The sequence below is a fragment of the Solanum lycopersicum genome, chromosome 8 (assembly GCF_036512215.1).
Source record: "Solanum lycopersicum chromosome 8, SLM_r2.1".
Classification (NCBI taxonomy): Eukaryota; Viridiplantae; Streptophyta; class Magnoliopsida; order Solanales; family Solanaceae; genus Solanum; species Solanum lycopersicum.
This window is the reverse complement of record NC_090807.1, coordinates 2,406,647-2,429,750: the sequence shown is the minus strand read 5'-3', so window position 1 is coordinate 2,429,750 and position 23,104 is coordinate 2,406,647. Positions and strand designations below refer to the sequence as shown.

General features: G+C 31.8%; 2 protein-coding genes and 1 long non-coding RNA gene across 4 annotated transcripts; 2 read left to right on the top strand and 1 right to left on the bottom strand.

Annotated features, from left to right (window-relative positions):
- Nucleotides 1-5,891: 5,891 nt before the first annotated feature.
- LOC101257984 (type I inositol polyphosphate 5-phosphatase 2-like) lies at nt 5,892-12,392 on the top strand. 2 transcript variants are annotated; one of them, XM_010326265.4, is made up of 11 exons: nt 5,892-7,166; nt 7,264-7,369; nt 7,566-7,652; nt 8,204-8,291; nt 8,402-8,506; nt 8,704-9,496; nt 10,186-10,376; nt 10,759-10,867; nt 11,033-11,181; nt 11,490-11,687; nt 11,783-12,392. In XM_010326265.4, the coding sequence occupies exons 1-11, from the start codon at nt 7,137-7,139 to the stop codon at nt 11,784-11,786; spliced, it is 1,860 nt and encodes a 619-aa protein (XP_010324567.1). In that variant the 5' UTR covers nt 5,892-7,136; the 3' UTR covers nt 11,787-12,392. The 2 variants fall into 2 exon arrangements, with proteins under 2 accessions (XP_010324567.1, XP_010324566.1); XM_010326264.4 differs by having other exon boundaries at nt 5,972-7,166; nt 11,774-12,392.
- Nucleotides 12,393-13,046: 654 nt separating this feature from the next.
- Nucleotides 13,047-18,987, top strand: LOC138337760 (uncharacterized). The gene is made up of 2 exons (XR_011211168.1): nt 13,047-13,221; nt 14,811-18,987. It is a non-coding gene; the product is annotated as an uncharacterized lncRNA (long non-coding RNA).
- LOC101257685 (protein NRT1/ PTR FAMILY 7.3) lies at nt 14,655-20,274 on the bottom strand. The gene is made up of 5 exons (XM_004244498.5): nt 19,937-20,274; nt 19,305-19,419; nt 17,070-17,287; nt 16,051-16,610; nt 14,655-15,913 (listed from the first exon to the last, which is right to left on the bottom strand). The coding sequence occupies exons 1-5, from the start codon at nt 19,967-19,969 to the stop codon at nt 15,037-15,039; spliced, it is 1,803 nt and encodes a 600-aa protein (XP_004244546.1). The 5' UTR covers nt 19,970-20,274; the 3' UTR covers nt 14,655-15,036.
- Between the last annotated feature and the right edge of the window lie 2,830 nt (nt 20,275-23,104).

Below are 23,104 nucleotides of genomic sequence, written 5' to 3'. Positions count from 1 at the left end.
GTATGACATAAAGTCATTTACTATCATTTAATTAAACTCATATTAAAAAAATTAGATAAAGTTATTTTTTATTTAAAGACAGAGTCAAAATTTTTTAATAAAGGTTTAAAATATATACAAAGAAGCGAAAAAAACTATCGTACACACATAATTTTTCTAACCATATACAACTTTTAATTGAAATAATTTGTTAAGAAATTTATAAAAAATCTTTTTTTTCTAGTAACCTTAGTCCTATCTCGTAAAAAGTGCGTTCAATAATAACATTTTTTCTATTTCTTATTTTCTTGGGCAGCAAATAGAAAGTCAACAAAAGGCAACAGAAATAGAGAAGAGAGTTGTCAATTTTTTAAAGTCAAATACATCATTTTTAAAAAAAGAAAAAAAAAAGAAAAAAGAATGGGTGTCAAATGTACCGAATTTTATGCATACAGTACAAACTAATAAGTTAAAAAAAAATCCTGTAATTAATTAAAAAAAGAAATGAGATTATATTATTTCTACTATCTTGTCCCACAATGATTGTTTTGTCAATTTTATTCCTTAACCTTGTTTTTCTTGCCATCCTATTTTGAATAAATTTTTCATTATATTTTGAGTCGAGAAAAAAATTATTAAAAATAATTTCTTGATTTCACAAAGAAAAATGTAAGTTTAATATGCATTTATTTTCTTTAGATTTTATTTATAAGTATATATTAAAAATATGTAACGACCTGTTTAGTCATCTTGAGCAGTAGATTTTATTTCTGGAAAAACAGGCTGAGACGACGGAACCCACGATGGACCGTCATGGGCACGACGGACCGTCGCAGGGTCTCGTTTCAAAACACTTAGAAATTCTGAAATTGGGTACTGAAAATCGACTCTCTGAACTTCGTGACGGAATGGCAGGACGGACCGTCACAGGCATGACGGACCGTCACGGAGCCTTCAGTGAAAATCCATTCTCTGAACCTTGCGACGACCTGCAGGACGGACCGTCGCAGGTTGCGTAATCCCAGTCTGGGTCGGATTTCTTTACACGTTTTAAGGGACGTTTTGGACTATTCCTACTTTAATTATAAAGTTAGAGGGTTAATGTTAATAAGTCTAATTACTTGGGGGTTAAAAGAGGTAACCTTAAGTTAATTAGTGGGTTATTATTGTCATCTTTTATTCTTAATTATATACTAATTAGGGTAAAAGAAAGAGGGTTGGAATAAAGGAAAATAGAAAGAACAAGAGAGAGAGGGAGAATCGAACGAGGAAGAGAGAAACAAAGCTTGGGAAACTGCTTGCTCGATCACGAATCTTCGGTGGAGGTAGGTTATGGTTTTTATACTATTCGTAGTAAATTCTTAATAGCGAATGATATGTATGGGTAGTATTGTAAACCCTTCTATATGCTTAATTGTATGCTTGCATGAATGTGATTATGTAATTGTAATAAAATAAGCATGATGAAGCTATTGAATCCTAAATTTTGAAAAAGAAACCCTAATCTACTTTGTTAATGATGATGCCTTGGTATAAAGGAAGGCTTGATAAACGAAAGTAGTGAGATTAGGGGATCAGGTGCCACGTTCCGGTACCAGGATAGTATATGAGGATCGGAGTGTCACGTTCCGACACCAGGATAGTATATGGATCGGGTGCCACGTTCCGGTACCAGAATAGTATATGAGGATCGGAGTGTCACGTTCCGACACCAGGATAGTATATGGATCGGGTGCCACGTTCCGATACCAGGATAGAATATGGATCGGGTGTCACATTCCGACACCAGGATAGCATGATGAGGATCGGAGTGTCACGTTCCGACACCAGGATTAGTAAAGAGAATGAATCTTGAAATATGTTAATATACTCAATTTAATGAACCTAATTCCCAAATGAGTATGATGGGGAGGCGTGAGTCCTCATTGATGTGCTTGGTGTTGTAACCAAGGGTTATGGTAATTGTAAATGCTGCATGCTAAGGATATTAGTTGATTTTATGATATTGCTTAATATATACTGTTTTCTATTTTGAGTTGGCCGATGATACCTACTCAGTACTTGTGTTTGTACTGACCCCCTACTTTTATGTTTTCTTCTTGTTCATTTGTGGAGTGCAGCAAACGTACCGTCATCTTCAACTCAACCGCAATTCTAGCCAGTCTTCGTCACATCGGATCTTCAGGGTGAGCTAATTCTTCTAGCTTGGACTGGATCTTCTTCCTCATGTCCTGATGCCTTGAAGTTCCGGCATGGACTAGCTTTTACTTGTTTTAGCTTTTAGAATACTCCTAGTTTAGAAATTTGATCATAGATGTTCTTGTGATGATGACTTCCAGATTTTGGGGAATAATAGATGTTGAATTTTAGAAGTTAATGAATTGGTTTTATTTAATGAGTTTGAGTCTTCCGCATTATTTACTGTTGATATTATATTGAAATGTTAGAGTTTAGATTGGTTGGTTCGCTCACATAGGAGGGTAAGCGTGGGTGCTAGTCACGGCTCGGATTTGGGTCGTGACAAAATATTATTATTTTTATATTTTAGTTTAATTGATTTAATTAAAATATAGAGAGTTTATTTTTTTTATATTTTTAAATATATAATTTTTTTACTGTTCTTTTTATAACATAAAAAAATATGTTTTCAAATTCTCATCTAAAATTAAATATTTGATCCTTGTACATACTACAGATTTTATTAGTTTCGCTGTTACTTCTGAAAATCTCAACGATTATTTGATTACATACTTCCTCGTTAGCCTATTTCACACTCTTAAAATAAATATGAATTTCTTCTTTCATATCTTTTTTTAATCCTCCTCTTTATTTATTTAACTTTTTTTTAAAAAAATAAAATTGATATCCAATCAAATTATACTTTTAAGGAAATGAATAGAATTGTGGAGTCCGACCCTAAAAGAGCAAAAAAATATTATCAAAAATTTCAAAAAAAGCATATCAACTTTTTTTATAATCAAATAAATAAAATTGCTTTCGACAAAGCGATTTCATCTGACAGGTTAAAAATAAGGCAGCGATTTTATCCAAAAAACTTTTTCTTATTTCTAATAAAAAACCGCTGCTTAAGACAACAATTTTAAGTCTGATTAACTCCTTTTTTCTTACATTGCTGCAGGTGCAGCATTTTTTGGACAGTATACACAATATTTGAAGCACGAGAAAATTGAATTATATAAATAATAATAATAAAAAATTGAATTTAGAAAAAAAACTTTAAAAAAGGAAATATTAGACACATCAAAAAAATTTCATGTTTTTATTTTTTTATTTTATCAAAATCCCTTGAAGTAAAGTCATCTAATAACAAAACATTTTTAAAAAATATTTTTAACCAATATCGCTGTAGCAGCGATTTAACTTTAACATAATTTTTTTTATATATATATAAAAATGCTGCTATAGCAGCAATTTTTAAGAGAAAAAAAGCTTTTTAATTAAATATTTTTTAATTTACTGTTTAATTTTTTTTAAAAAAATTACCTTTTTAATTTCAAACTTTAAATCGTGCATCACGAACTCTGAATTTATTGTCAAATATAATGATTAGCACACTACTTACCTTTCTATAGACACAAGCTGTATTTCTATGGCAATAATCAAAAGTCAACTTTTTCCAAATCAAACTCTCTATCTATATATAAATCATGTTTCTAATCAAATATGGCGATTTAATAACTGGTTAAAGTTATATATGTATTATAATAATATATAAATAAGTTATAAAAAGTGTAGTTATTCGTATACTAATTACTTCACTTTCGATTCTAATACATAAATTTTTTTATAATTTATATAGATAAATTAAAATATTACTCTCTTCGTCTCATATTATAAGTCACCTTGTCTATTTGCATTTGCATTAAAATTAAGAAAAAAAGATAATTTTACCCCTATGATCTTATTTAATTAGTCGTAGATTTTTAAGGTTAATCAAAATAAATATATTTTCAAGATTAGTTAATTAATTTAGAAGGATATAATGGAAAGAATATAATATTTTTTATACATAAATTTTAAATAACAAATATTGTGATTTAACTATTTTAAAAAAAGAGTGACTTATAATATGGGACGGAGATAGTAATTTTAATACATTTTTATGTGACTAGCATTTATGCGCGTATGCTAATATTTTGTATAACGTCCGACCTATAAGTTTACAGCTGTTTTATTTCCATACATTTTATTCTTATTCTATATAGTATAATATAACTATTCAAATTGTTAAAATTATCAATTTGACTTACTATTATTTTAGACAATAATCATTTATATTTTGTCTCAATAAATAAGGTTCATTACATATTTCTTAATTGTGGGGTCTTTAAGATCATGTCCATGAAGTCATGATTAACTTTATTTTATTATCTCAAATTCTATCAATTGGTCGGTGGCTTTTCTTACAAGTGGCATGTTTTTTTCTCCCCATTTTTAGCTTATTCTTAATTAATCAAAGCTTAATACACAAATAGGCACTTTAACTATTTTATATTTCAATAAATAAACTAGCAATTTTTGGAGCCAAAATACGTGAAATGCAAACGCTCCCATGTGTATTAATGAGCCAATCAGTAGCTATCAACTAACTAAACATTTTACTTTTTTTTTTTAAATATCTTACGTGTCATTTTGAAACTAAAAAAATTAAAATTAATTTTAATTAATATAAAAGAGATTCATTAAGGGTAGAATTGTCATTTCAGTATTTTTCCCCTTTGTGGGCCTCGAAAATTACCCCTCACTCGCGCAGAATGCGTGCATTTCACACATTTTGCCAGTTAGGAATCGCGTGTTTATTTATTGAAAGATGGGATAGTTAAAGTGCTTATTTATGCACTATGAAAATTTGAGGTCAAAATTAAAATTTGAAATCAAGTTTAGAGTCTAATATATACATTATGCCTTTTAAAAATGTGTCTACTTTTTTAAGATTGAAGTATGGTATATACATTATCATCCTAAAATCATACTAAATATATTATTAGAAGGCTGAATCAGAATAAGAAACGAATTGAAATTCTTTCGATAAAATTATTTTATACGTACAAAAGTGTGTGTTGGTGGTGGAGAGGAGGATGCAAAGAATTGGTGATATTTATATTAACGATGAAGTGAGTGAAAATTGAGAAAAATCGAATTTTAATTTAAGTAAAGATAAAATTGCTAGATAATTTTGTCTCAAAATTGTGAAAATCAAATTTTAATTTAAGCAAAGATAAAAATTGCTAGATAATTGTCTCAAAATTGTGAAAAAATGAATTTTAATTTAAGTAAAGATAAAATTGCTAGATAATTGTCCCAAAATAGTGAAAAATCGAATTTTAATTTAAGTAAAGATAAAATTGCTAGATAATTTTGTCACATTGGCCATTTGTCTAAATTTCGGTTATCTAATACTTCCTCTATAGTTTTTACTTGTCTAATTTGTAGTTTATACTCCTTCAAAAAGTTATTAATTAAGTTGTTTTATTAAATTATCTCTATTAGTAGTATTTTAAAAGTTTAAATTTGTTCTTCGGATGATTTAGTTGGTTTGGAGGGTTGTTATTCAAACGGATGACTCAGGATCGATCCCACTTCAAAGCCTTCTGAGTCGAGTACCTATAGTGCGGTTTACATCCCTCGTGTGATTTGAAGGCTTTAACACAGTCAGAGGCCGAGTCGAGTCTGTCGTATAGTTGAAGGCTAGGGTATCACACAGTCAGAAGTTATAATGATTGCGAGTAAAATTATTGATTATGTATAAATAATAGATATTAAATATTCTATGAAAAATTATGACTTTATTACTGACCGTTAGATACTCAAAATTATATTATTTTTAAAAAAAATAAATAGGAGGATACTAATAAATTGAGGAAGGAGAGACTTGGTGAAATTATGGAGATGTATATGGCAAAGACCATGTTATAAATTTTCTATATTATTTTTATTTATATATATAAGGGTTGCCACTTGCCAGCCAAGATTTTGGTCACCAACAGTGAATTATGACCTTAATAATTAATTAATCTAACTAGATCCTAATCTTTCTGAATATTCCATTAATTATGTGATTCTTGGACTTAATCACTTGTTGTCTTTCTAGTTTTATGGATTTTTAAATTGAAAAAAAAAAAACATTAGTACAAATCTTCCTTTACTGTTAGTCCACTAGGCATGGATATGTCATTTGAATTTATATAATTAGTACTAAAAAGTTGTTAAAGATTGAAAATGACTTTTCTTATTTTTATATGCTTTTTTAAATTATTTTTTTTTGTGTGTTTACTTGAAATTTCAGCAATTTCACCACCTTTGTTTTTAGCTCATAGAAGAACCAATTTTTGGGACCATTAACAAAAAAAAATTCCATCTTTTTTTTTTTTAAAAAAAAACACACAAAATGCAAGTTGAGGAAATTGATGTAAATTGATGTATGGTAAGGTTGGCCATAACTTTTTTCTGTCCTGTTCCATTTGGTCATTGTAAGAATCTTCTTTGTAATTAGTAACAACTTGTTTTTATTTTTTTGGTTTCACTCATTATTTCTAGTGTCTGTATTAGAATTCGATTAAAATTTAATTAGTAATAACTTATTTTTTTGTTTTCACACTTTGTGTCTAGTGTTTATATTGAGATCATACTAAAATTTGACTAATGTCAGAAGGTTTACTCTTTAATAAAGGCAATTTCATAATTAGGATTTCAATCCGAGATATTAAAGGGTCGTTCGATGGCAGTAATTCATCTCGAGCTTGATAGGATAAGATGAGATTAATTTTATTTTGTGTTTGATTGACGATATAAATTCAACCTGAGATTATAATGTTGAATTATACATTATAAAATTAATCTTGAAATTATTTCTGAAATGCTTCACCTTATCTCATAGACGTTAAAATGAATGAATACTTATCGATCCAGGACGGTTTTGTTGGTAAGCAACTTGTTTGTCAAATGGTCTAAGAGAAGGTCCTTAAATACATATGGAAACTCCAACAACACTGGCAAAAAAGTTCCAAGTCTTTTGTTGACACATTTTTTTCCTTCTCTCTCTTTGGCATTCTTGAAAACATATCATTTACTAGCATTTAGTGTTTGTTGAACTTCATTAACTTCTAAAAGTTTCCAACTTTTTATTTCTTGTGCAAATGAAAACAAGAAGAGGAAAAAGATCAGAGGTATTTTTTAATTTATTTTTAAAAAAAAATATATTATATAGTATATTTCTTAGTTGTGGTGATATTGAAGAGTGATCTGTTTTTATTATGATTTTAGGCATTTTGGCCTTCAATTGTGATGAAGAAATGGTTGAATATTCAGCCTAAACTTAATGATTTTAGTGAAGATGAAGTTGATACTGAGACAGAGAGTGAGGACGATGGTATGTTTTTTTATTCTTTCAAAGTTTCATAACCGAAGGTCTATCGGAAACACAGTTTCTTTACTTTTTTACGAGGTAAGGGTAAGACTATGTATATACATAAAAAACTCGAGTTTACTCGTGGGATTATACCGAATATGTTTGTTGTTTCTGTTTAAATTTCTTGCTTAGTTGTTTTTTTTGGAAAAAATTGTAGTTTGTTCACTTAAAGATGAAAGGGTGCATGAAGATCATTGGCACAGATCACCAGGAAAACCTACTGATTGTCAGCCTCAAACTTCAGGTACTACTTGAAATTCAGTTTCAGGTTTATTCATTTGGCTAGCTTATACACGCCTCGACTATTTCATCAGGTAATAATACCCAAATTTTTCATATGATGAGGAGTTAGGATGCAATTTTGACTTTTTAAAAAAAAGTTACTAGTGATTTATTTCCATCTACCTGAGAGCTTTAACGGACAGAGTTACGTGATATCTAGGTAAGTGGGAGATAGCAGGTAACTGGTGGAATAGTCGAAGCCATACATATATACTCTACTACAATCATGACTTTGGTTGTGTTTGATTTCATGATCATGTCTAAATGTTGTAAGAAGTTAAGATGCAATTTCGTCTTAAAAAAAATACTAGGTGAGTTTTTTCCCATTTGTATAAGCCTTGGTGACCGTAGTTAACCGGTACCTATGTAAGTGAGAAGTAGCAGGTAACTAATGGAATAGTCGAGGCGTACATACACTTAATATGGTTCCATTGTCCCTTAGATATAGCATTTTTTCCCCAGTATATTCAGTTATTTTCGAAGTTATGTTTGAAAATTTGAATTTTTACTCAGGGAAGATTTCAACTAAGTATTCATCGAGACACAGGAGAGGGAAATCAGAAACTCTGAGAGTTCAGTATATTAATACAAAAGAAGTGAGGTTTGGCTTTAAATTCAGTTCGTTTCGATTTGATTTTTGTGATATTGGTATCTAAGTTATAAGATTTTTTCGTTCCTCGGAGACTTACATATTCCCTAATTTCCCTTCAGAGTTACTATAGGTACTTGGAATGTTGCTGGAAGACTTCCAGATGAGGATCTCGAGATTGATGAGTGGCTTTGTATGAATGAACCAGCTGATATATACATCCTTGGGTATATACTTTTCCATCAATGTTATCCGTTTTAATTGATCCATGTATCGCTCTTCCTCTTTGCCTTTACCGATTGAACTATGAAGTTCATTGTGAATCTATCGCTAAATAGCTCATAGCTAACGAAATCTTGTTTTCTAGCCAAAGATTCTTTTGGTTCTAAATCAGTTCCAACTTATAGTGATTTTCTCGTTACAGTTTCCAAGAGGTAGTTCCTCTAAATGCTGGGAATGTACTGGGAGCAGAAAATAGAAGGCCAATTCCAAAATGGGAGACGATCATACGCAGAACGTTAAACAGAAAGACAGTGGAGCCTGAGGCTAAGCTAAAGAGTTACAGTGCTCCACCGTCTCCGGTGTTAAGGACTTCTCCTGCAGCTGATATAATTGCTGGTGTGGTAACTACTACTACTGCACTAGATATAATGGCAGAAGTGTCGATGGACACCACGTGCTTCACTGAAGATAACATGATCAACCTGAGGAGGAACTTGCAATTAAAGAGAATATATGGCATTGATTGTGATAGTCGATTGGATTGGCCTGAACGTTCACTCGATGCAACACCTCAGGTCCTTTCTTCGACTTTTAAGTTGAGGAGAGTATCGAGCAGCCGTGCTCTTGCTTTTTGCAATTATGATGTTGGATTAGATGGTAGCAGGTTAAAAAGAGGGCATCAAAGCACCGAAGATTTGGGATCGTTGTGGACGAATCAACAAGAGGAACCTGAAGTTCTTGATGCTCTTTCTGATGGCTCCGATCAACTTTTTGACGAGGAAAATGATCTCTTCGAGGAATTCACAGGGTTCAAAGATGAAACATCGCTTCTAAAACATGCTGTGTATTCACATCCGAGGTATATCCGTATTGTTAGCAAACAGATGGTCGGGATATATGTATCTATTTGGGTGCGTAGGAGGTTGAGAAGGCACATAAATAATTTGCAAGTCTCCCCCGTTGGAGTTGGACTTATGGGATACATGGGAAACAAGGTACTGCTTCCTCTTTCAAGAACTTCATTGAATCAAACATCAGCATTCATTAGTTGTCGAAAGTGAAATCTTGAAGTTAAAAAGGACATATGAACTTTTGAGGGCCTTATACCTGTGTTGCTCGGATTCTCCAAAAATGCTGCCAAACCCATGTCTGATCCTTGAAAAATACACTATTTTTAGAGGATCCGACACTCATCAGGAGGCACTTTTGGGGAGTTGAGCAACATAGCTTTATTCCCCCTTATTTTCGTATCTTCTAATCAAAATGGCTATTTGGAAGATCCTTTATGTGTTATCATATTAAGCTAGTACTTTTGAGTGCTAATCCCTAGTAGATTCTCTTAGTTCACAACCATATATACGATGGCGGAGCTACATGTAATGAAAGAGTATAATTGAATTTCATTCGGAAAATTACACCGTGTAAATAGAGTATATAATCTGTTTAAAGAGAGAGAGCCTCAGAGAAAAGGTAAAGTTATCTCTGTATGACCTATAGGTCACGGGTTCAAGGGTGGAAGCAATATTGATGCTTGCATGAAGATAGACTGTCTATGTCAAGTTCCATTGGGTGCAGCCCTTCCCTGAAACCTGCGTGAACGCGGGATGCTACGTGTCTTGCATTTTCTTGAACCTATTGCTTTACATGAAACATAAAGCTGATACTAGTTTATGGTGCTATACAGGGATCTGTTTCTGTGAGCATGTCTCTTTTCCAGTCAAGGCTATGCTTTGTTTGTTCACATTTAACTTCTGGCCAAAAGGACAGGGCGGATCAAAGGCGTAACTCTGATGTAAACGAAATTATGAGGCGTACACATTTCTCATCTGTATTCGACACTGATGCAGATCAACCACAAACAATTCCATCTCATGAGTAAGTTATACTCCCTCCGTATCAATTTGTTTGTCTGGTTTTGACTTGACGCGGAAGTTAAGGAAGTGATGTAAGATTATTGAATCTTGTGGTCTTAAACTAAAGATATGTAGAATGTAACAAAACGTCATTTAATCTTATGGTCTTGAACATGACATATGTAGTATCTGATCCTTTTTACATTATTATTTCTCATGCTATGGATGATTTTCTCAATTATATGGAGTACTAGATTTAGACGTGACGATAACTGCTCAGTGTTTTCTGTTCAACAAGAAATAGCATGTCTTGAAGTTCTAACCAAGAGTTGTATTTTCTAATTTCAAATGAGATGTGCAGTATCTGTACACAGAATTTATACGCCATCCTTTAATGTAAACAGTCAGATATTCTGGTTCGGGGATTTGAATTATCGAATCAATATGTTGGATGCTGAGGTGCGGAAGCTAGTCACCAGAAAACAATGGGATGAACTTCTCAACAACGACGAGGTAAGACTGATCACTAACTCTAAATGTCAAACATGATATGGTGGTAATCAGGAACGGAAGTAAGAACCTGCTATAACCGGTTTAAAATTGCACCAGATGTATAAAATTTGTTTGTGTTGTTAATGTATATAACTTAAGCTCTAATCGTATTCATTACATTTGCAGTTAATCAAAGAACTTCGAAATGGACATGTCTTTGCCGGTTGGAGGGAAGGGGCGATTAACTTTGCACCAACATACAAGTATGAGATCAATACAGATAGATATGTCGGGGAGATTCCAAGAGACGGGGAGAAGAAGAGATCGCCGGCTTGGTAAGTGACATTTCTCTTAAATGAACAAATTTCAAAATCTTGGAATCGAACAAGACATTGTCACGACTCACGATATTTTGATAGGATTTAACTTACATACACAGACATTATAGAGGCTCTTTACACTATCAGTGTATTTTAACCTGATGTAGCATGTTGCTGATCTTATTTATCATGTTACTAATCCCACTTATTATGGTCGATCACGTATAGTTATTTTATTATATCCATAGAGTGTACTGACAGTGCATAAAAGTTAAATTCGTTCAGAGTAGACGTTGAAATGAGTATTTCCTAATATCGTGCAGGTGTGACCGTATACTGTGGTCAGGGAAAGGTATAAAACAGCTCTTTTACAAGCGAGCCGAGTTAAGACTATCTGATCACAAGCCTGTAAGCTCAATGTTCTCGGTAGACGTTGAAATATTCGATCACAGAAAGCTCCAGAGAGTCCTGAATGTTAACACCGCCGCTGTACATCCAGAGATCCTGCTAGATATTGAAGAGTAAGAGTTCAGCCTTTTCAGATAAGTTTTAATTTTATCAAGAATGACAAGTAAGTGAGTCGGTATTAATAACGCGAAGATTTTAGTGTTTACAGTTAGGAATCAGAAATGAAGCATAGTGTATTCGTGTACATATGTACTTCAAGGTAGAGGCGAAATCCAAGACCTAGAGTCAGTGGATTCTGAATGTGTTGGACTTTCAAAGATGATAAGACGCGAGTTCGAGAAATCATTTGGTGTTTTCAGTTAGGAATCAGAAATGAAGCACCATGTACATATGTACTTTAAGACACAGGCGAATCCAGGATCTAGAGTCAGTAGATTCAAAATGTTTTATATGACGGACAAGCCTGTAAGGTCTTCAAAATCCTGTTATTTTGAAAGGAGATACAACACGAGACCAAATTCGTGTCTTTCAGAGATTCAACATATACATATACATAGTTGAGCAGTGCAGAGTTTGAACTACAGAATCTCATGCTTTAATGTTTTGTTATAAAAAAAAAAAATTAGAATTTTGAGGGAATTTTCCCTTGTGTAAATTTTGTTCTTCCCAAGTTTTTTGTTGTATGGTTTTGTAAATTATGAAATTACTTCTTGATACACATTTCAAAGTTTGATTTTAGAGTAGACATCTTTTGTGTTTATAACAGGTTTACTTAACATAATTTATATAATGTTCTTTTCTTTTAACTCAGAAATAAAGACTTATTGTTATAGTTCAATCTCGAAATTTATGTTTATTTGAGCTGAATATCTATGAGAAACAACTTTTCTATATTTACAATTCACAAGGTAGGAGTAAGACTGTATACACAAAATCCTTTCTAGATCATGTTATGAATTATACTGAGTATGTACTTGTTGTAATTCATAGATTTGTTATGTGGAAAAGAAAAGGGAACAATTTTTAAATTCAAGAAACAAAAAAGAGAATAAAAAGCGAAAAATTTATTTCAATGTTAAATAAGTTTTTGAGTCGGGAATCAGATTTTTAGTCTACCTAATATTCAACCAAGTATACTTAACCTTTAATTACTTGAAATGTGCACTTTTAATCTATTTGCTCGTAAATAAGCATAATTTTATTGAAGTATTAACCGTTTAACCATTTAATTATCCATATATTATGTTACAACTATATAGTTACTTCTAAAAAATAGAGTCTAAATACAACACATTTCCAATATTGAAGGACCAAAATAAAATTTTTTAGTTCGTTGAAAGCTAAATCTGTTAAATTATGTTTTATAGGGACCAAAAATTTAATTTACTCAAAAGTGAGCAACCAAGAGTGCTATTATCCTAAACTTTCTTATATTACTCCTATATAATGATAAACACAGAAACTAATTTCCCGCAAAATATTTTCACGATAAATCACCCTACTGGAACGTACGTTTTCAGATCTGAGGCGTCGGATCACCTCCGGCGATTTGTTATTTGCCGATTTTATGCCGCCGGAAACGATTGTTTCCATACCAAATTGTGGCCGTTAAACTCCTTCGAGCAAATCGACGAACGTGTAAAATCTGTAAGTCGTTCTATTATCAACTACTATCGTCTTTTCATTTGATTTGTACATTTTCGTTTATTGATAGCCAATTTGATTAACTGTTGAACGGAGTAGAACGCAGATAAGTTTCATATTTTTCAGAAATTGATGTAATGTTGCATTTCTCGATATTTGTATGGGTAGTGAAATGCATTTTTGAAAAATTTGGTTAAATTTTCCCCTAATTTGAACCTGTAACATATGTTAGTCGTTCTATTAGTAGATACTATCGTCTTCTTGTTTGATTGCTACATTTTTTGTTTATTGATAGTTAATTTGATTGACTATTGAGCGGAGCGGAACTCAGAAAAGTTTCATATTTTTTCGAACAATGAAGTAATATTAGATGTATTTCTCGATATTAATATGCTGAGTAAAATGTATTAATCAAAATTCTGGTTAAACTTTCCCTAATTTGAAACCAGAAATCGAAAAGAGGTCAGCATTTTGGGACAAAGGATTGTTTGATGCTTATTGTTGATATCTCATTTGATTGTTAATTTTTCGGTTTATTGAGAGTCAATTTGATTAACTGTTGAGCGAAGCGGAACAGAGATGCATTTTGTATGTTCAGAATCGCAGTTGTATGAGCTGAACTTCTCCATATCAATATGGTGAGGATAATGCATTTCCAAAAATTTGGTTAAACTTCCCCCTAATTTGAATCACAGAAATAAAAAAGAGCTAAGCATTTTGAGATAAAGGATGTTTGATGCTTAGTGTTCATAGCTCGTTTGATTGGTAATTTTTTGGTTTGTTGGAACTTGAAAGTCAATTTGATTAACTGTTGAGAGAAGAGGAACATAGATTCATTTCATATTTTCATAAATTATAGTAAAAGTTGCATTTCTCCATATCAATTTGGTGAAGAAAAAGCATTTTAAGAATCTACTCAGCATATATAAGTTTGTAAGGTCCAAAGCTGATTTGTGCCATAACCGTTATTTAAGTAGAAATCATGATGTGTAGTTCACATCTAGGCTATAGTTTGTAATTCTTTCTTACATGCAGTAGTTTTAAAGCTCAATTTATTATGATGGAATAAAGAAGTTCCTCACATGTGGTTTATTATTTTTCGAAGTTACCTGTGAATGAAAGATAGCAGTTAGATATCTTTGTGTTGCATTTTCAGTTCAGATTTCACCATGTCTAGTCATCATCATCTCAGTTCCTTCTGGATTTTCTAGGTTACTAGACCTTAGGAACAAGTACATCATATCGCGGAAAAACTAATGAATGGATTTTTTTTTTGTAAGTTTCTAGTGTTGTGTTTCTTTTCTCGGAATTCAATTCTTTTTTATGACCTTAATCCCTCTTTAGATAGTCATATTTTACAACTAGTAAATGATGAACTTATGTTCTTCATGGAACTAATTTTGGTGAGGAGAACACTTCGAGCACTGAATAGCATGTGAAATTAATGAGATCTTTTAATACATGGAGTTTTTGGAGGTACAGCAGTACTTTTCAACAGTTTCCTGGATACAGGATAAACCAATCCAATTTACATATCAATCCAAAATGCTTGTCAATTTTTAGAACTAATTTGACAGAACCAACAAATGCAGCAACAACGAAAAACGGTGGACCTAGAAATTAAGAGTAGTGCAGCTCCCTGGAGAATTCCGCAGAGCTGGGCATGTTGAATTGATTGAGTTGGAGCACTGGAGTGGGAGGAAATCCAATTACCAATCATAAACTCTACACAAAACGTTGTTGTGGTGACTGCGCGTCTTCCTCTTATTCATATGCTTTTGGCAAAACATGCCTAAGGTATGATTCATATCAGGTATGTTAGACTTCACACTTGTCCTCTTCTTCATGTTCCTGAATCTTTTCGCTATGCTTGATATTTTTGTACCACTTAGCACATGCAATGTATGCAACCAAATCTATTAGTGTCAAACCAGCTAATAGAAAATAGAATCTATCTAAATGACCTTTGTTAAGGTTTCCCGGTATCCATCCAGGCATGTTATCAGTTGCTGATATTTTCATCACTATGCTCACGAGAAAACTACTTACGTAGTTCCCCAATGATATTGATGTCATGCATAGTGCACTTCCAAAGCTTTTAAGTCCATCAGGTGCTTGCGCGTTGAAGAATTCTAGTTGAGCTACATACATGAATACTTCTGAAGCTCCTATAAAAGCATATTGTGGGACTTGCCAGAAGATGTTAAGAGAGCTTGAGCCTTCACAGTGTTTGCAGTCATTACTAGCATACTTAAGCCTGTAGCACTCCACAATTCCCGATGAAAGCATAGCCATCACTGCTATGACCAGTCCAATACCCATCCGCTGAAGTTCAGTTAACCCTGCATCATCATCCTTACACTTCTTAAACCTTTTGACTAGTGGATTAAGAACTCTGCGGTTGAGAAATATGACGCCTGCTACACTAAGGATGTCAAAGGTAGACATGCTTGCTGCTGGAATCCTGAAGTTTGCTATTGTAGTTTTCATGGCATCACCTTGCTCGACAAAGAGCGAGGCCATCTGCGTGAAAACTACAGAGTAGATAATGGTACATAGCCAAATTGGTAGCAACCTCAAAATGCATTTAACTTCTTCAACTTGTGAAATAGGGCAGAGACGCCAGGGGTTGTGATCACCCTGCTTCTGGCTCTCAAGTTCCTTTGATGTCACCACAGCTGCTCTGTCCAAGAATCTGCCAGTAGAAAAATCCAGTTTAGTGCATTATAGAATGCTAACTAAATGTCCGCGACTTAAGCTCAACATGATTATGACTTTGTCAATGGTTGAAATGACAAAGTCGAGTCACAAATATGGTGCATTTCTACTTACTTGAAACCATGGGTGTGTAGCATTTTTCTACCACCAGTTGTGTCATCGTCGTCTTCCCCTTGGTAGAAGTCGTCTTCATTTTCCGGTGTCTCCACTTTACCTTTCTTTGTTGCTGCAACTAAAACTTGACCAAACCTGGAAAGAGGATTTCCACTAGACTTGAAGTGTCTGTACCTAGCAGTGCCTCCAAGAAAGAGCATCAATGCTGCAAAGGCAGATGCTGCTGATGCCCAAAATCCTAGAGCCCACATTCCTTCATCTTCAAAGTAGTCTAGAATGGTGTTGGAGAAGAGTGATCCAAGGTTCATGAACAGATAGAAGTAGCTGAAGAAGGCTACTTTAGATGAACACTCCCCCGGATGCTGCTCGTCGAACTGATCAGCCCCAAAGGTAGCAATATTTGGCTGATAACCACCATATCCTAGGGCAATCATGTACACTGAGACATAGAATAGACCAACCTCCATGGTTGAATGTTCTCCACATAGAGTTGTTCGATTCCCACAACCTTTAGGTTTGAGCAAGTAAAGTTGTGATGCTAGTGCTAGTAATGACAAGCCCTGTCAATCAAGTTTCAAACTAGTAAGAGCAAGATTAAGGACTCTTGTTAATCAACACTAGATAACCAAAAAACATTAGGTGACTACTTCTCATTTGCTCAACACTCACGCGCAAAATGCCCTTAAGTACCTAGGCTTGTGGAAGGTAGAAGGTACTTGGTGGGATATTCAAGGTTATGTGAGAAAAAAAAATAGGAATAGCATTTGTGCAAAGTTTATGTGCTAGTGTGTTTAAAGTTGTTTTTCAAATATCTAGTACTCGAGGAGTGACCTAGTGGTCAATGAAGTGGTTTGAGAATAATGTCGTTTTAGATTCAAATTTTAATGAAGATAAAATTACTAGGTGATTTCTTCTTATCTTTCAAGCCTTTGGTGGATAGTGTTATCTGGTATACCATGATTATAAAAAAGTGTTTTTCAATATTTAGTTAAGTATGATGGGAGGTAGTGGATACTTACAGTTACATAGATGACTTGGAAAATGGCACACGTTTTGAATCTTCCCCAATAAGAATCACTTAGAAAAGCACCAACAAGGGAGCAAATGTATACTGTGCCAGTCCATTTGCTCACACTATTAGCAGCATCAGCATTGTTTTCTTTCAGCACCCTTGTGAGGAACAAGACCAAATTTACTCCAACTCCAAAAAATGCCAGAGTTGCTAAAGCTTGATTCACTACATAATCAATATGGAAACTAGATGTCAATTAAAGAAGAAGTGACACATTGATATCGCGTCCCAAAATAAGTTTCACTTTACTAAAAAATTCATATCAATTAAGATTTTAATAAATACAAGATTACGGTTTACAAAACTACCCCTCATTAATAAATCTCTCTTAAAAATTGAAACACTATAAGAAAATAAGAGTCTAAAGATTTAGTTGCAAAGACATACTAATTTTTCTAGATCATTTATTAGCAAGGATAAAAATAATGGAAAAAATTAACACCTTAGTTATTGAATTGTATATGTAATTATTAAAAGGAAGCAGCAACCTAATTCGGTCACTATCAGTATCATATAATCGACCAATGTTTTAAATAAATATACATTGTATGTATATGAGAAGGCAAAAAAGTCTAGGATAAGTGATAGTCCAGATCACATAATAAAGTGACCCACCCACCCACCAAGATCAAGAATACAGTTTTGTCATCAAGGATGACGTTTCTAACCCCACCACATCTCTTTTTCAAACCTGTATGATCATAAGAATTATTTTTTTTCTTCAAAATTATAGCTTTATTTTAAAATCAATATTTTATCATAAAATTTCAAATACATCTTGAAGTTGGATTTAAAATTTGAAAAACACTCAAAATTGGATTTTCATTTTTTTCTCTTTTCAAATTACCTTAGGTATTTTTTTTAAAATTATATTTCAATTTTGATTTTAAAAATTTATTAATCAATCACAACTTTCGATTGAACTCTAATATTTAAAAATTTTAAAAATGATTTTTTCTGTTATTTTCATGGCCTAACATTTTGCTAAGTATGTGTCAATGATGTCATTTCCAAATAGTGCATGCTTTTCTTGTCACTTCACTATCCCATTTTTTGCCTTCCACAGAATTATTCTTCACAAATCCCTATTGAAAATCTATGAGAATCTATTTTTCCCATTTGGTTGATAGCGCAGGTTCGAAATTTAGATGAATAATAAGTGTTTTTTTTAAAAAAAAATTTATTTATTTAAATATTAAACTCTTGTATATTGCGGAGTTCGAATACATGGCGTGTGCTTACTCTTCCTATCACAAGATATCTTCTTGTATATGGATAAAACTTATGAACCTTTTTTTTCTTTTTCTGTATAACCAACAAATTAGATTCTTTAGGGTTACTAATGCGTTGTTCAAAACATAGGTATATAATAACTTTTTAATTTTTTTTTCCATTATCAAATTATAATCTACTATAAAGTTAAATTCACGATTATGTCTAATCCACGTATCACGTGTTATCCTCTCACATTCAAATAAAACACTATGGGCGAAAAAAGTGTACTATCTAATAGGCCAAGTAAATTTGACACACGTCTTTAGTTTTATTGTAAAGTGTTAGGCTTTTGGTCTTTTCATACTCGTCATTTTCTAGCTTCCAGACATATGATAGCTGGCTTCAGTTACTCTAGAATTTTCATAAATTTTTTTTTCACCCCACAAAGAAAATATATAAATACAAAAAAGAAAAAGAGAAAAAGAAGGAGATCTGAATAAGCAGAGAATTGCATATTTGTTAGTATTCATCATAAATAATAAAAATCTGTTCTAACTTAATTTCGAAAAGTTGCGAATATCCTATAAACAACTATAACTTATGTGAGATTTTAACATGCCCTATATCTTTTAGATTGCACACTTTGTGCGTGAATTAATATAACATGAGCAATTAAAGTCTGGATCAAGTTTAAATATTGCATCTTAAACTCAAAGTAGTAAAAGATTATTTAAAATAAATAAGCTTAATTTAGTTGTAGTGGATGATGATAGTATATACCATGTATATACATGATATAATAATTTTTAATTTTTAATGTTGATATATAGCTTTTTTTTTTTAAAAAAAGATAAGCAGATGCAGATATCACTACTACTTTATGTCCTTTTCTTCCTTTTATTTTTCTTTTTAAAAACTAATATTTTTATGTAATATGGTTAATATATTTTTTAAAAGAAAAGCTTACATAGTATCATAATTCCAGCCACCCATTTCCCACTTCTTTCTCTAATTGCTGGATTTCCTTTCAAATCAACACTTCCATCCTTGGTGCACTCTACATCTTCCCCTTTCAGTTTCACCTGATTTTCATAAATAAAAAAAAAGTTAGTGTAAAAAATAATTTTTACTATATATTATGAGGTAAACCTAAAAGATGCTTATAAATAATTACTTATAAAATAAGATATTAATAACTTGAAAAATAAAGCAGATTGCCTATAGCTTAGTGTGCAATGTAAATTCTTTATCAGTGTATATAAAGTTAAATTCATTGTTATACAATTCTTTGCATGAGAATATACAACCTTGATAAAATGGATGGATATATTGCACATCATCTATGTAACCTTAAAAGTCTTAAAGAATCAATGTTTGAAAAATGATAGACACAACTAGGGAAAACAAGTTTATAGCATATTTTCGATAATCTATCGTTAATCCATTGTTTGATAGGATTATCAAATAATTTGTTTCTTTAGCTACAAAATTAATCGATCATTAATTTCTGTTTTTTTTTCTTAGTGACTGTAATATTTATGAAGATGTTCAAGAGAAAGAAAATGAAGAGAGATAGTGTAGATGTTGAATACTACTAACCTCTTTGGAGAGTTCCAAGCAAGCCATTGACATAATGACCCAAAGGTTTTGCTTAATTAATTAAAAGATTTGGTATACTAGTGAGTTTTCTCAATGGTGGAAGATGGGAGAAGAAACCAAGAAAGAAAAGAGTTTGTGAGTAAATTGCAAGTGAATGAAACTATATATAGAAGTTAGTGAGAGTTAAGTGGGCGGTAGAGGCAAAATGATTTTTAATATTAGAAAGAAAAAGGAAGAAGAAAGAATTAATAGGTACAAGACCATTTTGTTTTAATTAAGTTGATATTTTTGGACGTAAGCAAATGGGATATGAGAGGGTAGCTTACTTTTTGTTTGTTATCCAACACATCAAACAAATTACCTAATATTGAGTGTCACCGATCTATTCATCTCATGTTCGAGTTCTGAATAATATTATCTTTGATAAAGAGTGTTTAATAGGACTTTTCAACACTATTTTATATTAATCAAATTTCTAAATACGTATCGAACATTAGATGAAAAAACTAATAATATTGGATCAACACTAACTATTGTGTTGAAATAATCGTGCTTGTCGAGTCTTAATAAGAGTTCTTGATTTCAAGCTTTGGATATGAACATACTTTTGATGGGGAGTGATTCAGTAGGACGCTTTGGTGCGAATTCAATTTGACAATTAGTCGAGCAATGAAAAATTAAAAAAAGACGAATGTGTAGGGGTCCCATATATTTGAATGTCATTTGGTGTTCTTATAATTGGTTGAGTTGAGTTGAATCGACACATCAAACACTTTAGTGTGAAGCTCTGTTGAATGATTTCGAAGGCCTGTGATACAAAGTTGGACAGAGATTTTGATTGATACTTTTATGAACCTTATTTGCTTTATCTAAATTATTATTATTTAATTCCTTTTATCAAATGTTTAAGATGATAAGCATATAGTAATTGATTATCAAGATTCAAGAGTACATCTCAATTATATTAAATATGGTGACTACTTGTTTCTTCATTAAAGGAGTAGGAGTGTTGCAACTTCTTTTAGCTAAAAAAAGAGAGAAGGTTCTGTGGTGTTTAAAGAGTTTACATAATCACGTCAATTTTTTTCTTAAGAAGAGAATCATGTGGTCTTTATCCTTTGAGCGCACACTGGATCAACTTTTACTCCTATTTTTTTTATAAAATTTTTGTAATTTTTGTGCAATAGCTCGTATTGAATTGCACAAGACTAATTCTGTGCGATGAGCTCAATCTAGAATAACGAGACCGACCCTCGCAATTGCGAGCAACAGATTTTAAACTTGAGATCTCTATTGGGAAGTCTCAAGCCAAACCATCTAAGCCATCGGGAAGGGACTACAATCATATTTTTTACAAAGTAATAGTTACAAATAATTTTTTATTTAAAAATTAATTAGTAACCTGATAAAAATACTGACTAAGCTGCTGTCACAAGTTAAACTATATTTCCATTGTAAAAAAACTAGTTACACTATTAGTGCATATAATAACTTAACTCGAGTATTTCCTTATCAAAATTATAAATGTATTGATTAATTATGCCAAAGCAATTGATGCCTCAACTTGATTTTGTTTTTAATTAAACTACCCTTGGGTATTTGATAACTCAACAAATTTAAATTCACATTGCATATATAGAACTCATCAAAGAGGAAAATGTCTACTATCAAAAAATAACAATTATATTTTCAAAACTCGAACTCAAACTTAAACCGAAGAATCTGTCACCATTCTAGTATGGTGAACTACACATTCTTAAAGTGAAGAATTCTCACATATCCCTATATATTTTTAGGCAATAATTAGTAATGCCTTTTACAAGTTTTTATCTTTGAGTAGTCAAAATATCTTCCCACATATTTCAATAAGCCAAAAATAGTCCCCTCCACTCAGTTTAAGTCAAATAACAATGAGTTATTAGTACTATTGTTTTAGCCACACAAATATATGGCTACTTTGAACTTGAATATCTAGGAAAAAATAAAAACATTTGATGGATGCAAGGAGAATCTTTTTAAACAGTAAAAAAGTCATATATCTTGATATTAATCTATTAAGTTGATGATAAAATCAAATAGCCATTTCAATAGTATCCAAGCCAGATTATGCATGTCTCAACTACTTTATTAGATATTTGCTACATACCACCCACAAGTAGAGATAGCGAGTAAAGATACCCTACATTAGACGGATAGAAAAAAACCCACCTTAATATTTTAAATGTTGTTGGTTTTAATTATAGTACCAATTAACATCATTTTTCACTAGTTAATGACATAATTATAAAAAGGAACTTCCCATGAAGATATCCATCAATTATTCATAAATTTACTAAGTTTCATAATTATCAATTTTTTGATTATATAAGATGGTTCACCCTTTCCTTAATATATTGACCATGTGTGGATAATGATGGAAAATTGTGGCAAATTAATTTTCTTATTTATTGTTTCCCCAACATATGCACTTTACAGAGAGACAAAAAACAAGATATGGTGGAAAAGTTAGGTAGTACGTAGTAGTATAGTAATTCAGAAGAAAAAAATGTTTAAATTAGGGTTATTTTTTTTTTATAGCAAAAGTACAGTGATAACTTGACTTTTAACAGCTGGATCCTATATTCATTGTGTCAAACATTCCAAACCTATTTGGATGGTTGGAAATATTGCAAATGTTTTTTGTATTTTAAATTTTTTGATCATCGAAAACAATCTTCACCGACAGAAGAATCTCTTCACAGGAACCTTCACTACGATATAAATCAATAGTGGATTTATGAAGGCTTCGATTATAGTGCGGAATAGACTAATCATCATACTACTATTTAGAGTAGATTCATAGTTAGAATTTAAATTCGGAAACACAATATTATAAAATTATGTGCGATAGTTATAAATAACTACTCTATGTCATATAACAATATTGATTAATAACCTATTTAAAAGATAGTTATAAATAACTTTCATATAACAATATTGGTTAGTGACCTATTTAAAAGATATTTATAAATAACTCTTATGCCATATAACAATGTTGATTATAACCTAAAATAAATACTCCAGATATGATAGTTATATAAATAACTCTTATGCCATATAACAATATTGATAACCTAAAATAAATTCCATACCTGTGTGTGTGATCTATATGTGGCTTTTCCAGTCTCG

What these genes read in the sequence shown, in the direction of transcription:
- LOC101257984 (XM_010326264.4), top strand. Translation starts at nt 7,137, where the DNA reads ATGAAAACAAGAAGAGGAAAAAGATCAGAG. An exon ending in ATTAATACAAAAGAAGTGAG is followed by an intron (nt 8,292 to 8,401) that starts GTTTGGCTTTAA and finishes ATTTCCCTTCAG; the next exon opens with AGTTACTATAGGTACTTGGA. An exon ending in GCTGATATATACATCCTTGG is followed by an intron (nt 8,507 to 8,703) that starts GTATATACTTTT and finishes TTCTCGTTACAG; the next exon opens with TTTCCAAGAGGTAGTTCCTC.
- LOC101257685 (XM_004244498.5), bottom strand. Translation starts at nt 19,969, where the DNA reads ATGTCAATGGCTTGCTTGGAACTCTCCAAAGAG. An exon ending in GCTTGGAACTCTCCAAAGAG is followed by an intron (nt 19,420 to 19,936) that starts GTTAGTAGTATT and finishes TATGAAAATCAG; the next exon opens with GTGAAACTGAAAGGGGAAGA. An exon ending in GGCTGGAATTATGATACTAT is followed by an intron (nt 17,288 to 19,304) that starts GTAAGCTTTTCT and finishes TTGATTATGTAG; the next exon opens with TGAATCAAGCTTTAGCAACT.